Raw genomic sequence first — 18480 nt, forward strand, 5'->3', positions numbered from 1 at the left:
TTCTAATGCTTTTATAAATTCATTTATATTGAAAAAGACTGACAGTAAATATGCAATAGATCCAAAAAGGAAAAAAAACATTAAAAATGTAGAGAAACCTACATGAAACCACCGTAGAAATATTCTTAAACACTAAAACCTAAATAAATAATACTAAATATTGTATTCAAATAATATAATATATATTTATTAGAAAATGTCATGTTTTTTTGATAATGTACAATAAAAATCTACATTTAAAACATAAAAATTAAGTATGGTAAAATCACAAACCGCACGGGTTCAATCTTGTCTATATAAATTTATTAATCAATATGTTCGTACTATTAAGTTAAATATATGTACATTCTATGCATGTATGTATATACATATATAGATAAGTGTATGTCTAAATATATATATGTATATACATATTAAATATATTTGATCAGCGCCGTGTAGTCCGTGGTCGCCTTCCGAAAAATGATTTTTGCGCGGAAATTCGTTTCCGGAACGCGACCCCGGATGGCGCCACTAATGCTAACAGTCTCGCTTCAACATCCGGCCAATATAAAGACAAGCATATCCATCCGACATTGCACTAAAAAAATCAGTGCAAAATTTATAACAGAAACAGTTCAACAATAACAAAAAAGGCCGCAATTATTTAATAAATATGCCGCATGATAACCTTATCTAATAGAATTTAATAAATTTATTTAATTAAATGAAACCTATAGTACACGCACATAACACAAGTATCCATATTAAGAAAGGGCACATTAACACAAGGGTCCCAGTAATAATACTATCTATATACAGCACAATGAGTAAAACATTTGTGGACTTCAACTCGTTACTGAGCTTTGTCCTTCATAGGTACTCCGACTCCTACGCCCAATAAGTGGTCGCCGCCCATAAGTCCTGGACCGGGCTGGTGCGCGTAGTTTCGTATCTGGTGCAGAGAGATCAATTGATTAGGAAACGCATTGCCACCAGGATTCTGCGGTCCGGTCTGCTTTTGGAAGCCAATCGTGTCGTAGAGATACGGTCGCTGCGACAGCTGATGGTGGTTGAGGTGAGAATTAAGCGGATTCAGGTGAGGCGCCATCGAGTTGATTGGGGTGAATGCAGAATTCGGTGGTGCAGATGCTACTGGAGTGGAAGGTGGCGCAGGTGGATCGCCCTGCGAGCCGTGTCCCGCGTGAGGATGGCCACCTAGTCCCAGACTATGTTGCCGCGCTGCAGCCAATTCGTCGCTTGCGTCACCGTTCATGCGGTGATGGTGATGATGATGATCTAATAAACCTCGGTGATGTTGCAAGTGATGATCGGGTGCGGGATGTTGTTGAGCAAACTCATGTTGTTGCATGGCCTCAGCCAAACCAGCGGCTGAATCTGGGCTGACTTTTGGCCAATATGGGTGATCGCCGCCAGGCAATGGGGGTCCATCAGATCCCAAACCGTGGTGTCCTCTGTGTACACCAGGACCGAGGCCGGTTATGGGTGGCCGCTTATCGGTGCGCTCCGCATGCTTTTGCATGTGTTTCGTGAGATACGTTTCTTGCGTATACGATTTGCCACAGTATTGGCATATGTGTGTCTTCAAATGTTTTGATTCTTTGTGTTTGGGTATATGTTCCAATAGTGATGGTTCGTCCGAGAAGCATTTATAGCAAGAATTACACTTGTAGGGTTTGTCGGTTTGGTGGCAACGTGAATGAGATTGGAGGTTGGATAGCTGCGAGAATGCTTTTTGGCAGCCCGGATGTCTGCACTTGTACGGCTTATCCCCGGTATGCGTGCGAATATGCTGCTGCAGATGTGATAGTTGAGTGAATTTCCGCTGGCATATCTCGCAGCGGTACGGCTTAATGCCCAAATGGATTCTCGTATGCTGAGACAGGTAGCTGGAGTTGGCAAATGATTTTGAGCACTGCGAACATTTATAGGGCTTCGCTTCCCGCATGTGTATTTGCGTATGCAATTGGAGATCAGCTTTCGATCCAAATATCTGAAAAATAAAAACAAACATTAGAGCAAAGAACTAACTTGCAATTAAGGATGGATTACATAATTCATACTATTAACTTTTCAATATATACTACATATGCGTTATCTTATTAATCGTTTTATTTTATTGAACACAAAATTAACGTCTTGTTGCACTATGCATTTGCATCCATCGCGTATGAATGCGTAAAATAAAATACTAAAATTACTTCAATAAAAATTGTTATAAATAAAATAATTTATTATTACAAATAAGTTTGTACATTGAAACAATCTATCACTAATATTGAAATTTCAATTATCACTAATTCAGTAATTTTATGTATATCTTTGTTGTCACAATTTTCTGATAAATAAATTTAATTTTTTCGCGATAAATTAACGCATTTATCGCCACATGGTTTTATATATAAGATTCACGAAAAACATTTTTATATCGATTAGCAATATTTTAAATTCGTAAAATTTATTCGATTGGTCGATAAATTTCCAATAGCGTGTTTTTAATATCGAATTAAAAATAAAGTGATAGTATATTTATTTGACATGATTACATTTACTATACGTTTTGTAATATTATTTATTGATTTGATAGCAGAACGTAAAAAATATTATTTTAAATTTTATTATTTTATATTTTATTATAATTAAAAACATTTAAACATTCAATACAGAAGACACTTGATACACAGGATGATTAGTGGATTAGTAGATTATATGGTAAAATTAGTTTCATTATATACAAAAACGTAACGCAATTCAAACTGTTATATTAAAAATCTAGTTAAGTTTCGTAATTATATTGTAAGTAAATGAAAATTTCGACCAACAATGATTAATAGACTAAGATATGTTATTCTATTAATAAATCATTGTAGTAAAAATATATGTACAAATCCACAAGGTCCTCATTCACGTTATATCCTTGCAAATTTGTCTGTTTATAACATCTTTCATGAATAAGCTTAATTATGAAATATATATTTCTATTGAAGTTAAAATTAATGATGTAAATTATGCACTGAATTTACTAATTTATCTGTAAGTTATTTTGTAGTGTTTATCGTAAAAGTATAAATAACCACATGAACCTTAATTTAATGACAAAACAATTAAGTAAACGAACACGGTTATTTCCCGTTTTATACTATCGGTAAAACGATGGTCATATTTTTTTCTATTGAACGTCGGTTTTATTTTTTTATTTAACTATGGTTTTATTATTTCTATTTCATTCATTTACTAAATATTGGGCAATAATTTTAAGATTTGATATTTGTCAGTTACACGAAATATTTTAATCACCTAAGTTGTTAACAAGGTTCAGAATTATTTAGGATTTGTTTTAAAATAAAAAGTATTTATATCATTTCATGTTTAGTTTATATTTGTCAATTGTATGGATTTTTCTTTATATCATTTTTTTAAATACTTTAACAAGTTATACATTAAAAAAAAACAATTTGATGTAAATATAAAAAGCTGTTATTTTTTGACATCATATGTCGTATTTTATATATTTCAATTTTCAATTATGGCAATTATGAAGCGTATATAGTACAAGATCACATTTGCTGAATACGTAAAATATGTTCCAAAAATTCGTTTCGCTATTCTAAGGGTGTTAAGTAAACATTCACAAAGAGAAATCGTAGACGAAACAAAATAGAACGGTCCGTTTCACGCAACAGCCAGGATCGACAAACAAGTTGAAGGAATGTGAATTTTTAAGCAGAAGACACACAACGAAACACATTGAAAAGTGTATCACAAAATTTACACAAAATATACGACAGATTTTCAAAAGCTTTAATACACTTATTTATTTAGAATTTACATTTATAGCGAATTTATTTCGTCGCGTTTTATATTGAAATCATTAATTTGAGAAGAACGACAATTTAGTACAATTATTCAAACACGTAAATGTGATTAATCAGATTGTATAACACAAAATTCGGGTATGTTTAAATGTATTAATATAAAACTTATTATTAATTGTATAACAATTTAAATTTAAGTTTTTCGCCTGTGACTATGTCTATTCAGATTCGCAAAGCAATTGCATTTATACGCGTGATAATGGAACGGGGTACAACGGGGTACAACGGGCTAAAATAAATCAAATCGCAAATCGGCGCAATGGAGTAAACACGAGAGTCGCGTATTTGTGCTTTGTGCATGAATGAAGGCAGTGGAGCACATGTGCACACGCGACGCCGTGGCTTGCGGGGGAGGGTACGCGATATCTCAAGAGAGAGCACGTGTGCGCGCCGAACTCGTGCGTTTTCTTATATCACACACCACCGAACGGCGCCGCCGGGCACCACGTGCTCGCATCGCAGAAATGTGTAAGTACCTTGGAGTCCTGCAATTGTGCATCGGCCACTGATAAAGGGGTCGGGGGCGTCGATGGTGCACTGTATGATTGCTTGCCGGCTCCTGAATCATCCCGATCTCCATTCCTGCTTATGCCGGATCCGTCCCGGTCGTCCGGCCTGTCAGCGTACGGTTTGTATTCCAACGGACGTAAATCTGTCACGCTTAATGAGTGTCCTCGTTCGTTCAGTGCGTTCATCGAACGCAATTGATCTATCGATCGATGCACGTGTCCGTAATCGCCGGCAGGTATTTCTGCCATCAGAGGAGAATTGTGATAGTCCAGACCCCCGGCGGGCCTGTAATCAATTGCACGTCCGCCCTCCAGCGTGCACGATGTCTGCCCACCGAACACTGTACGGGACTCCTCCAAAACGTCAACGTCGCGCACGACATGCACTGCGATGTCACGCGTAGCGACTCAACCACCACACACACAAACACTTGTAACTATATAATCTTAATATGTTTATTATTAACGACACCTTCGCTTAAAAACAAAAGGGTCGTCGATTGTTTTTGCTTGAACGATCACCGTCTTAAAATGTTACATGCACTTATGTCAACAAAGCACAACACTTTGATCAGAGCGAACCAACATAAAAAACAAACAAACAAAGAAGCGCAACTTAACCCGTAGAGTAATGCTGCTCGTTCGGAAGCAAAAACTCAACTGGTTTGGCCTCCCAGAAAAAGTTCGGTCCTCAAAGTTAGATCTCGCGCGTCGGGAAAGGCAAAAAATGCGGGGATAGGCGCAGCGCGCACGGTCCGCGCGGAGAGGGGGCCGTCTCTGGCGCGCGGGAAGGGGAACAGAGACACGGGGTGTTGCGTAACGAGAGGACACGCTTAGGGATGGAGAGGTGGAGTACGAGGCAGCGTCTGCCCGAACGGTAGAATGAGACGCTGCATGCACATCTTGCCGGCTTGGCTTGGCTTGGCTTGGCTTGCCCGAACCTCGAGCACATTATAATGCAATTAAGAGACTGTTACACATATACTACGACATCACTGCTATCCTGACATCGACGACTGCCCCGAGCGTCGACCGCCGACACCGACTGCTGGATCAGAGAACTTCGCGTTCGAACCTCCAACGCAAGTCTCCGACGAGGGGGTGTCGTGACACGCACACGACTGCATTGCATCGAGAACACTTCGCTCATTTGAATTCAGTGGGGCCGCTTTTTTTCAACCCGGACGACACGTTCGGATTTAAAAACAGCCGAAAAAATAAAACGCCGATGAATGAGACCGTATCCTCGCGGAGGGCGGTGTTGAATTAAAACAGCAAAATCAATACCCCTAATGACCGCGGGCCCCGAAACGACTGCCCGGTGCTAACTTTTTACAGACAGGGGTGATATTCTGGAGGAATGACAAACGTCGCTTTTTTCTGTATTCGGTTAGATAGTGAAAAGATGGACCCTCCGTAAATGATAAAAAACGCTATAAATGAAGCAATAATATTTACAAGCGCAAGTGGATTTGGGAAAGTGGCAATCGTTTAACCCTTTCGCTTGTAAAATATAGGATGTTGTTGTAAAAGAAACTAACATAAAAACTAGTCTTTATTATTACAATCTGTATGCAGTAACTAGAAAAAAGTTTTTATGGTCGCTTTTATGTTTTACTCGGTTTTTAATCATTGCTATTTATTTAAGCATTTCTAGTTCTGCGTTATAAAAAAATAGTATATGTTTAAATATTTTACAATTTATCATTTATCATTTAATTCCATAAACAAACAATGTCTATATAAAAAAAGTTCTAGGCGAAGTCTATAGCAGACTACATATGCTATAAATGCTGACAATCAAAAAGCACCGCTTTTAAAAACCTGTGTCCTTTTACTCCTTCGTACCTGAACGCACCCGTGATACGTATACTACCTTTTCGATTTCAAATTATCCTTGATTTTGTTTCATAACAGGTGGAAGATACCAATTGCACAAAAAAAGCTTTTTGTATGGATTCGAACGCCGGTAGCATTAATGCATTGCTGGTGTGTGAAATCCTAAGCAAGTTATACAAGAAGCGACATACTAAAAGATCAGAAGAACAAAAAATTATCAAAATCTTTATAGTAAATAAAAATTCAATGGTAAATTGAACTTGGGAATTACTCTGTAATTAGAGTTCTGCTTGTAAGCATTCAATAAATAAAATGCGTACACTCGTTTGTATTCAATCTCGAATATAATATGATTGTTGCAAATAAAAATATTACTTATTATTTTAAAAATTTATAAATATTGAATTTTTTTATTTTTTTTATTCTGCTATATAATTTGCAACAGTCCTTAGTGAACATCTAGTAAGTCAAAAAATAAGTATTTAGTTGAATGATATGTAAATGACAATAGTAGCTTCTACAAATATCATAAAAATAGTGATAAAGATATAAAAGTTATAGCAAATATTGTTACAATTAGACGATTGAAATAATATAAATGCAATAATCTGATTTAAAAGAGTTTCTCGCATGCAGTGCCAGATATTTTAAATGTTTCCAGTCGTTGAATCATGGTTTTCTCGCCTCCGTCGCATTTTTACAGATCGGAGGAGTTACGCTCCACCCAATGTTAAATATATCAATATTGTCGAATCATGGTCGCGTTATTTCTGTTTAATTTACAGCCCGGGCTCCGGGCATCTGGAACTTATTTGACGAAACGAATGAGGGATTTTAACGTTTCACACACATTGTTTAGTACAAGAATTTTTAAAATGCAAGAAACATCAATATCACTCAACTTAATCCATGTTTCAATGTTAATCTCAAACTTACGAAATACTTTATTTCACAAATAGTAATCATAAAAAAATTTAATTAGTAGATATAAAAATTCTTGTAGTTTACTTGACATTTTATTTATTTGATCTTGAATTGATTGCAATGTTACTTATAAACTAGCCGAATGTATAACTTGGCATATATTAATTATTAAAGCAAAAACTCAGGATTAACTAATAGCAAAACTTAATCATGTCAGGCTCTCAGTTTCACATTGGTTTCACATTAATAATCTTGTGTTGAATAAGAAAACAAAATTTATTCTTTTCATACTACAAATAAAATTAGTTGTCTTATTTGAAGTACATCTTTAATAACACTTATGAGTTTTTAAAAAATACTAAAATTCTTGGAATACATTTAAGAGACAATTTGAAATTTTCAGTTTTTTCAATGTGAGATTTTCACATTATTAACGATTTAAATAATAAATTATCAAAAATCTGTTTCATGTTTCGTAGTTTAAAAATGAAAGTAAGCAAAAAGAGCTTTTTTACGATGTATTATTCATATTTTTATTTACATGTAATTTACGGAATTCAAATACAGAAAAATGCAATTAGAATTATATTTTCCCTGTCGTCTATTACTCTACCTCTTGTCGACCTTTTTTCCATGATCTTAACCAATCCTTGCAATTTTCTCATAATTACCCTTTGTTTTATAAAAATATTGCAAATCTGTTTAATTTAAGTTTAAATACCAAATCTAATTATTACAACCCAAGATACAAATTTGCTAAAAGTCCCATATTATAACTCACTTTAGATGGATTGAATATTATGCTTTTCAATGAATTGCTATTGCATAAAAAAAATAGAAAAAAGAAATTTTATAAATTTTTTACTTAAGGTTTTGAAGAACTTTCTTTTAAATCTATTGAAAAATTTATAAGTTATGACTTGATTAGCCTCTAACTACAACTATGTATTATTTTTTCTAAACTAAACTTTAAATAATGTCATTGAGTAAATATTTGTTTTTCAAATTATAGGTATGTAATTTAGTATAGAGTTATGTATTATTAATATAAGTTGTTTTGTGTTTTTGTTTACAGCATTTCAAATAATCACTTACAGACTTATTTTATAACCAGTTATAAGTTTGTCATCAAAGAGTGCATTATGTTTTTTTAATTAACATTATGTTAATTTAATTAACAAAACAATCTATTTATTTATCTGCTGCATAAATATATATGGATCGTTTTTAGTTTCAACAACATTACCTCAATTAGATTGAATTCAAAGAGAAAAAACTCATGAGTCAACATCACCTTTTATAATTCACCGGTCAAAGAAAACTTCTCATATGCTGATAGACGTTTGAGCTAAAAAAAGTTTTAAAACAATAAATCAAGTTTTTGTTCCTCGCACTTCCGCTTTCATCGCAAATCGACGATGGCCACATGTTAATGTTTCAAATTTGAAAATGAATTAATGATCTTTGGGAATTTTATTGAAACATTTGGTTCAATATAACTCGTTCTGAATGAATTGCGACGGCGTACCTGTTCGAGACTCGATAACAAATTTATGTTGGCGCACTACGCAATTCGACAAGATTCGAGAGTTTATGACACCGATATTTATTAGGTATACAATAAACGGTGGAAAACATCATAAAACAGACCAACGTTTATTGAAGGTACACGGACAGATATGCAAACAATACTGAATCGATGAGATATAAATCTGTAAAATTTCTGATCGAATTATATCGCCGTCGCGATGAGCTTTGGATCGAAATATTAATACCAGTCGGTTATAGGTAAATCCATCGCTAGTATAAGACACAAGTTCAACTTGCTTCTTGTAGTTCAATTTAATGAAACAACATTTATAAGTAGAGTAGAGTGGGGCACAAAAGTCCAATTTGACTTTAAGCAATTATTCTGCCTAAATCAAATAAACTATATCACAACACGCAACACGTATCAAACAAATAACTATCAAACTTGTTCAATGTTCAATAAAATTTGCAGTTCATTCCTAATTATAATTAGTGGGGTGCATGGCATCGTGCCTTAAGGCAAATTGCTGGAACTTCCCGTACTGTAACAAAATGTTCGAGAAATATTAAATATTTTCAAATAAATTTTTATAAATACTGTAACAATGTCTTATATAAACTGAATTGCAAAGTTGAAATTATTTGTTTAAAGTATATTAGAACTTTAATCCAAATTAAAATTAACATCTGAATTATTTTCAATATACAAAAAATATTTTTTTTAGAAAAAAAAAATTTGAAACAAAATTTTTTTTTCCAAAAGCAATTATTTTGTTGAAACAAGCAGAAAGTTTTTTGAACTATTCAAATCCGACGCTTAGTTCTTTCAAAAACAACCATTTTTTGTATATTTAGCTCTGTATCTTCGAAAGGATTGAACCTGTCTTTGCCAAAAACTAATCACCCCTTTTTCCCAATCATTACAAATTGAATGCTTTTTAGATCATTCAAATCGGATACTCCGTTCTCTAAAAAACACGATTTGTATTTTCTGCACTCTTTGCTCCGTATTTCCGTAATGGCTGGACCTGCCTTTGCCAAAAACTCAGCACATCTTCCTATCAATAGGACTCGAATGCTTTTTGAACCATTCAAATCGGTGAATCCGTGCGCCCGAAAACGTGGACGAAAAAATGCGGACATACAAAACACACATATCCATTTTTTTCTGAGGTTTCCAAAATGTTCAGAAACCTTCAAAACGTCAAACGTCACAAAAATTTTCATTTTCGATTTTCGGCCCATTACTATAACTACCCTACGGGAAGTTAAAAATGTGTTTTTTTACTATTTTTCTAAAATTTGGAATTTTTGTAAATAAAGGATGGGTAAAAAAGGCAGACATCAGACAAGCAGATTCAATGTTTTATTTTTAATTTTAAAGGAATTTTAAGAACAAAAGCTCAATTATTTAACCAAAATAAAGATTTTTTGGTCTAATTTTTAACAAAGATTACACCGTATATAAACTTGATCTGGTATTTTGTCACAAATATTCATCAGCAGAGTTGAACTAACTAATAATTTAATATATCTCTTGTAAAATTGCTTTATTTAAACTTAACCTATTTTAAAAAAACAGAAGTGTTTGCAGTGTGACTGTTTCACACAAGTGTTTTATTATTATTATTAATTTTCAACAATTATTTTCACATTTGTTGATTTTATATTGTAATCAGCCTGCAATGGATTAGCTGATCTGATGTAAAATTTCATGTATTTACACGGTGATTAAAGGTAGTCATGGATCATTGAAATAGTTTCTTGCATAAGAATTTAATTACGGCCGCTGCTTAATCATAATCCAACGCCAACTTGATCATAATCGAAAACAGTTTCCGAATGAGTAACGTGAAAGTTCAATATGATGTAGACCAACAAGAAATATTAAATAAATATTAATAAATACGATAATTCTATATATTATAAACATTGGAACACATGTATATATGTGCGGAGGAATACAGATATAATGACTGGATTAGAGCGACGATAAAGCAAATTTTTAGCATTTCAGATTAATATGGCGTTGATTCAAAAAATCTACCACCAAAAGTCAGAGATTTTAATAATAAGTACAATTTTTTTCCGTATCAGGATTTATAATGTGCCATTAGACTGCACAAAGCGGCGCTTACGCGCTTTAATATTTTATCTTTAAAGCAACTACGCAGCGTGATTGCTTTGAAAAAATCTAGATTTTCAAAAAAATTTAAAATATTTTTTTTTTTTAAATCCATTTTTTTAAATTTCAATACTCTCAAAAATCTAATTTTTTCAAAGTTCTAATTTTTTTTTAATTTTAAAAAATTTTAAATTACGGTACGAGAAGATTCAGCAATTTGCCTTAAGGCACCATGCCATGCACCACTAGTTCAACTATATAATTACCAACATCAAAAATACTAATATTTAGTCAAAATGTATTTTAATATAAAAGATTCAATACAAAGTAGCACTAATTAAAAACCAAATAATATTTACATCAGTAATAATAAACGTAAGCATAATTATAATTAATGAATTTTAATAAGTCTGTGACTATTCGCATGGAATATAGTTGCTTTTTTCTACGCTTTTGATTTATAAATGATCGAGTTGATATATGAAATTACTGTTCACTTCATATCACGAGTAATTATACAAAGTTTATTAGACATTTAATCAGAAATGTTGACATTTCATAGAATCACATGCTCTCATTATGCGAAAAAACCTTTAAATAATTATTATTACCGTGCGCAGTCAGTCGTAATTAAAAACAGATTTAAATCAATATTAAAAGCAGAATCATAAATTAACAGATTACTCATGCTATAATATCGCTTTGAAATTGTATAAAAGCAGGTTTAAATTAAATTTTCTCATTGTTCGTAAAAGTTTGATATTGGAAAATAGTCGAAAAATTAATTGAGCTTGCCAAATTAATTTAATTTTTGGTCTGCCAAATTCATGTCTATTAATAACTTAAGATGTAAAATTTAAAAATTATTTCTTACTGGATTAATTGAGTAGTAGATTTTGGTAAAGGCAGACTAATTTATATTTGTAACATTAGCATTTTGTAATTATTCTTAAGATTAATGATAATATTAAATTTAATTTAATCATTACCATTATTTGTTTTTTCCCCGGAAGTAAAATTTGGAAAAAAGTACTTGCTTATTCTTTAGTGCAGTTTAGGATTTAGGGTAGAGCAGGGCTTAAAGGACCTTCATCAATAACTCAAAAACAAGTACAGGTAAAAAAAAATTAACAACAATATTTGAAAGTAGATGAAAAAATGTGTATATGATTGATTCTTACGACAACGTTATCATGAGATAAACGGCAATGTTTGAAAATTCATGCAAAAAGTATTTTTTGTAGCTGATAGTTATTTTGGTCGTGAGCACTGTTGTTTAGTTTACGAAACCATAATATAACTTTGAGGTATACGTTATTTAATTGTTTTTTAAGATGTATATTTATTTTTAAGCCAGATTCAACAGATTTTTCATATAAGTTCTATAAAAGCTTACATGTGAGTGGGGTAAAAAGAACCAACTAACCTTTTACCCTAGCAAAGGTGTACATAATAAAAATAGTAAATAAAACAGAAAATTAAATTTAAAAAAAGCAATTGGACAAAAGATAGGTTAAATAAATACTTCTTCTAATCATGCTAATGATTATTTCTGACAAAATACTAGATCAAGGTTGTATACAGTGTTATTTCTGTAAAAAATGTACCTAAGAAATTTATAGTTTGCATTGGTTGAAGACATTGTATCTACTTGCCCGATGACTATTCCTTTTTACCAGCCTATGGGGTGAAAAAGACTAGTTCACAAATGTTTGAGAAATAGCAAAAGCACATATTGCTACAATGATGAATGATGAATTTACTGAACATAGTCAGATTGTTGTTTGATTGACACGTATTATGTGTTGTGATGTAATTTATTTGATTTAGTATAATCACTCTAATAATTACAAATATAAATTTTCTATTATTTCAATCTCTTATTTCTGTATTCTGTATGATTGTTACAAAAAATACAACGGGGAACTTTTAGATTACAAATTAATTTCAAATCTTTAAGTAATAAAAGTTGCCTCAAATGTGTCGCAATAAATTAATTCTCGATTTATTAAGTCTTCACTGTGCAATAATTATTATTGATTTTTGATGAAAAAAAATTGTACGGTCCGACTTCATTCATCCGATGTGCGCGTTCTATATCTCAATACATTTATAAGACGCTAATATCTCTTAGATTAAGCATTTTTTTTATTCTATTTCTAATCTCGCATCTACGTCAAAAAAAACTTGAATACATACATATTAGAAGTGCACCGGATATTGAAACCTGTTCCTAAGTTACACATCAGTGGTTGCCTTTTTATGAATGGGGGTCCGTGGTTAATTATTGTAACGATTATTATTGCTTTTAACACAGCGGCGTCGAAATTTTAATGACCGACAATACACAAATCAAGGAGAGAGAGAATAATGTAAACATTCTTTAAATTGTGAGTTTATAAGCTTTAACTACCGAACAACTTGCTATAAGATAAATTTACATACAAATCTAACTTTTCTATTGCTCCTCAAGCGGGGCAAATAAGTCCAATTTGACTTTCAGTAATTATACTGTCTAAACTAAATGAACTACATGCAACACATAACATGTATCGAATAAACAATTATCGAACTATGTTCAGTAAAATTCCCAGTCAACTGAATAATTATAGAAAAACTAATTATAGAAATATGTTTTTTTATTATCTACCTAAATTTGTTCCTTTTCGCCTCAAAGGCGGGGTATGAAGGGACAGCCAGGAAGCAAACAGATCCAACGTCCTTTTTTAATTGTAAAGGGATTTTACGAAATAATAGCAAATAATAATTACATTATTTAAACAATGTGAAATACAAATTTGATGAGAACATTTTTTACAAAGGTTTCATTGTATATAACCTGGATCTGGTATTTCCAAAAAAATATTCATCACCAGAAGTCTAACCATTAAATTAATTATATTACATAATTTTTTGTCTTATTTTATGTAAAGCTGAAAAAATTGCTTTTTTAACTTACTTAACAATTTTTACAAATTTTTTACACAATTTTTACACATTTGCCAATATAAAGATTGAGTCGGTCCTTTTCACCCTACCCACATGTAAGCTTTCATAAACGTTATATAAAAAGCTGTTGAATCTAACTTAAAAATAAGAATACATCTAATAAAACAAATAACGTATACCTAAAAATTGAATACAATTATCATAAACTAAATACAAAAACTCAAAACAAAAAGAACTACCAACGAAAAAACTACTTTTGGTATTATAAATACTGATACTTTTTTGTTTATCTCATGACTGATTACACATATTTTGCCTTTTACTTTAAAATAGCATCATTAAAAAAATTTGTACTTCATTTTTTTGTATGATAATGATGTAAACATTTTTACTCGCGTGTCATTAAGCCCCGCTCTATCCTATATTACATTTTATATTTTTATAAATTTATAAGTTTCTTCATTTTTTAATTATTTAAAATATATTATTATTCATTCAATTATTCATACATTTTCAATATAACTAAAAAAGCAACAAAAATACAACATTTTTTCATATTTGAATAAGTTTTCTTATTTTTTTTACCTTATTTTGAAGTAGTTAAAAATACTAATAATGATTGAAGGCATTGATAATTTACATTGATAACTGACATTCTTTACATCATTTCGTACTTTGATATTTTTTAAAGTGAATATTAAATTAATCTAAACTCTTCTGTAGCAAATCCGCACTTAAAAAAAAATAATATACTTAAAAATAAATTAACTTTTGTAATTATCTAGATTTTTCTGCTTGTTAAAATGCATCGCAAATTGTAAAATGTACAAATGGTTTATGGCATTAAAGCTTTTAATATTAGGATTGATGAAAACTATGTTGATTACAAATCAACATTATTTCGATTCACATATATTTATCTTGTAAGAATAAATTAACGACAAATTAAGTTTTATCACAGAAGTATTTTTTTTTTCTTTTTCATTTTCCTAATGCTATAAATATCTCTTAAAGAGGTGTGAAACATTATTTCATTTATTATTTATAAAAAATCAATGAATTAGAAATACAACATCAAATGTGTCTTCGTAAAAAAAAGTAAAATGATAATCGCCTAAATAAAAAATACTATAAATCATGATATTATTGCTGTGAAATCCCCTCCGGGTACAAGTGTATACTCCGATTTACCGCTATAATTTCGTGTTTTTATCAAGTTTTTTTTTCAGTGCGTTTTAATAAAATGAAAGTGATCTATGAAAAAGGGCAAAACTACTCTATTTGCTTACACATTATGTTATTATATTCCGAATACCTGTCTGAACCTCATTTTGAACCTTTGAATTTTTTTTAAAATGCACAGTTTTTTTAGTTTTTGGAAAAAAGGTGACGCGCGTCAAGTTTTTATAATGAAAAGTGAACGCATATTTGAATAAATTTCATACTTGACATTTAACACCAACCTAAACAAAATGGTTTTTTGTGGATGATACTTGAAAATAGTAATTTGTTTATTAGTAAATTACAAGGCAAAAAATGTTTGCACATGAGCAATAGACTGATCTTTGTTAATAATAATTAGATAATAATAGACTTTGTTAATAATAATAAACAGAATGATGGTATTTATGAGCGTTAAATTAATATATACAAAGGGTAGAGCGGGGCTTAAAGGTCCGCGCGTAAAAAGGTCCACCACCACCAATATCTATAAGTAAAGTTATGAGCACTGTTGTTTAATTTATGAAACCTTAATATAATTCTTAGGTATCTGTTATTTAATTGTTTTATAAGATGTATTGTTAATTTTAATTTAGATTTAATAGTTTTTTTTATATAACCTCTATGAAAGCTTACACTAGGGTGGGGTAAAAAGGACCAAATGAACCTTTACTCTGGTAAAGGGGTGAACAATAAAAAATAGTAAATAAAAAAGGAAATTAATTTTAAAAAATAAATTTTACAAAAAATAAATTAAATAAATAGTTATTCCAACTCTGCTGACGAAATACCAGATCAAGATTATATACAGTGTTATCTTTGTAGAAAATTTACCCATGAAATTAATAATATGTATTGGTTGAATAATGTAGCTATTATTTTGCAAAGTCCTTTTACGTTTAAAAATAAAACATTGGACCAGTTTGCCTCGTGGCCGTCCCATTTTACCCCGTTTATGGGGTAAAAAAAAACAGGCGACAAATTTTTGAAGAAACAGCAAAAAACACATTTCTACAATGATAAATCATTAGCTGGTAGTTTCAATGAACATAGTCAGATAATAGTTTGTTTGATATGCGTTATTTGTTGTGATATAATCGGTTTGGTTTTTACAAGATTTTTTTTAATTACCATATTCGTTACAACTGCTAAATAATTTAACGCCTAGTAACAATAATGAACAATAATATAAATTTAAATAAAAAGAGTACCAAAGAAAGGATAGGATTTCCATTAAAATGATATCCGTAGTATGTTGATTTAATATAAAATAAAAGCAAATAATAATAATAATAAAATTAATAAATAAAATAAATAAAATTTCTGAATAATAAAAATAATACTTAATACAATAAAGATAACTGCTCAAAGTCAAATTGGAGCTTTGTGCCCCGCCCTACCCTATACATTTATATTTCAAATTTAATAGTGCGGTGCATGTATATCTTAATTAGTGCAAATCTTTTTATTTTTATTCCGGAATGAAGGTCATAATGTATACAGAAACCTAAGAATACAATAAAGCTGTATTTTATTGAAGCAAATTTAGTTACATGGATTTAAGCTTGAAAGAACATACCAATAATGTAAGATTTATAAATAAATCTTCGTTCTCTATACAAAATTAAATATCATTTAAGCTCAAAACCGCAGATATGTTCGCACGAACACACATCTATATCTGTATCTATATCTATATCGACCAAGAGATCAAATCCAAATTTCTCTATCTAATGGATTTCTGTGGAATGTGCGAACTGCATACTAACATATCTCCTGCATCGATCTTGTGTTTAGGCCTATAATGTAAAATGCGACCCCTGGCCATGGGTCCCGAGATTTTGTTGACTAGATTTCTAATAAATCAGCAATGTCCGTTGAAGACCTTTCTTGTCCTATTGTCATTGTGCATAGACGAATATTTTAAAAGGATATATTCGAAAGCGTCGGGGATCGAATGTTGCCAGAATTCTATTGTGGCGTAACTAATTTTGCAAATGCAAATAACGATATTTAGATCGATATAATTTATATACAGTTTTATAGATATATATAAAACCTGCTCATTATCGTTAATCTAAAAATAAATTCATATGTTACGTTATACATAAATTTTTGATTTTCAAATAAAAACAATCAATATTTATTTCTAAAAATTTTAGCAGCAACCAATTTCAAAAACTTATTTAATTTTTACAACCAACTACATTATTGCATTGTATTACAAAGTCATGAAGAGTCTCAGTTTGACTCTTAAGTGAATTAAAATAACTAGTAGTGCATGGCATCATGTTTTAAAGCAAATTACTAAAACTTTCCATACCAAAAATTGAAATTTTTAAAAAAACTCTAATTTTTTTTTTTTTTGATAACTTTGGAAAAATTAGATATTTGATCATTTTGATATTTTTGGAAAAATTTGACTTTTTGAAATATTTGACTTTTTTATATTGAAAACTTTGATCCTTTTTTCAAGCAATCAGCTGTGCGTCAGCTGTATAGAAACAATCCTTAATATGGACATTTTCGAATTTCCTTGCTCCCAAGGCTCAAACAGTTCCAAATTGATAACACAATTCTCTGAAAGTTTTAGCTCTTAATACTAACTTTTAGATAGTATTCGTATGGAAATAACATTTTTTTTTTTTTTTTTTTTTTTAACTCAGTTTTATTTAGCAATCAGAAATACATAAAGATTCCTATGAGCTAAAATGACAACATTTATGAGTGATGCCTAAGAAGAGCTCCAATGAGAACTTCTCAGTTTTACAATTAATATGATATATTAGACCTAATCTAAGACTAAGTCTAAGGGCCATTGTCGTTTCAACCTCCTAATGCCAAAAGGTTGAGTAATGTCAACTATAGAAGGTTCAAATGTTCGTCCAGTTTGCGCTTATATTTTTCCTTAACTTCTTTAAACGTTAATTGCACCGTTTTATGTTGAGGTCGCTGTGAATGGTTTCATTTGTCACGTACCACGGAGAATTAAGAATTGTACGTAAAATTTTTGATTGAGTTCTCTGCATATAGCTACATTAGATTTGTAAGCACATCCCCAGAGCTCAATTCCGTAGGTCCAGATTGGTTTAATAATCGATTTATATAGCAGCAACTTATTTTCGACAGAGAGCTTCGACTTTTTACGCAGTAGCCAATCAAATTCTTTCATTTTGATCATTATTTGCTGCTTTTTTGTTTTTATATGGCTTTTCCAAGTAAGTCTGCTATCTAAATGGAGACCAAGATATTTCACTATGTTCTGTTTCGGAATCTGGACGTTATTTAATAAATTGGAGGACACGTACCCTCTCTCAGGGTAATGTGATATGAACTGATTTGGTTTCATTTATGCAAATCTTCCATTTAGCAAGCAGCATTTGTAGTTTTTGATAAGTTCTTGCGTTTTGTCGGGAAGCTGATCAGCACTGTGATTACTGCTTAGTATGGCAATATCGTCAGCGATGTAGCAATTGTCAGATTTTCAAGTAATGGGAGGTCCTTTGTA

The 18480-nt window shown here is 31.2% G+C and overlaps 1 protein-coding gene across 1 annotated transcript; it reads right to left on the bottom strand.

Annotated features, from left to right (window-relative positions):
• Positions 1 to 533: 533 nt before the first annotated feature.
• On the bottom strand, positions 534 to 4633 carry LOC113376020 (zinc finger protein rotund-like). Its single transcript, XM_026615952.1, has 2 exons — positions 4352 to 4633; positions 534 to 1993 (listed from the first exon to the last, which is right to left on the bottom strand). Exons 1-2 carry the CDS (start codon positions 4631 to 4633, stop codon positions 836 to 838), a joined length of 1440 nt encoding a protein of 479 aa, XP_026471737.1. The 3' UTR covers positions 534 to 835.
• Between the last annotated feature and the right edge of the window lie 13847 nt (positions 4634 to 18480).

Source organism: Ctenocephalides felis, unplaced genomic scaffold (assembly GCF_003426905.1).
Source record: "Ctenocephalides felis isolate EL2017-DRISC unplaced genomic scaffold, ASM342690v1 CF-g0.4_SCAFFOLD_01886, whole genome shotgun sequence".
Lineage (NCBI taxonomy): Eukaryota > Metazoa > Arthropoda > Insecta > Siphonaptera > Pulicidae > Ctenocephalides > Ctenocephalides felis.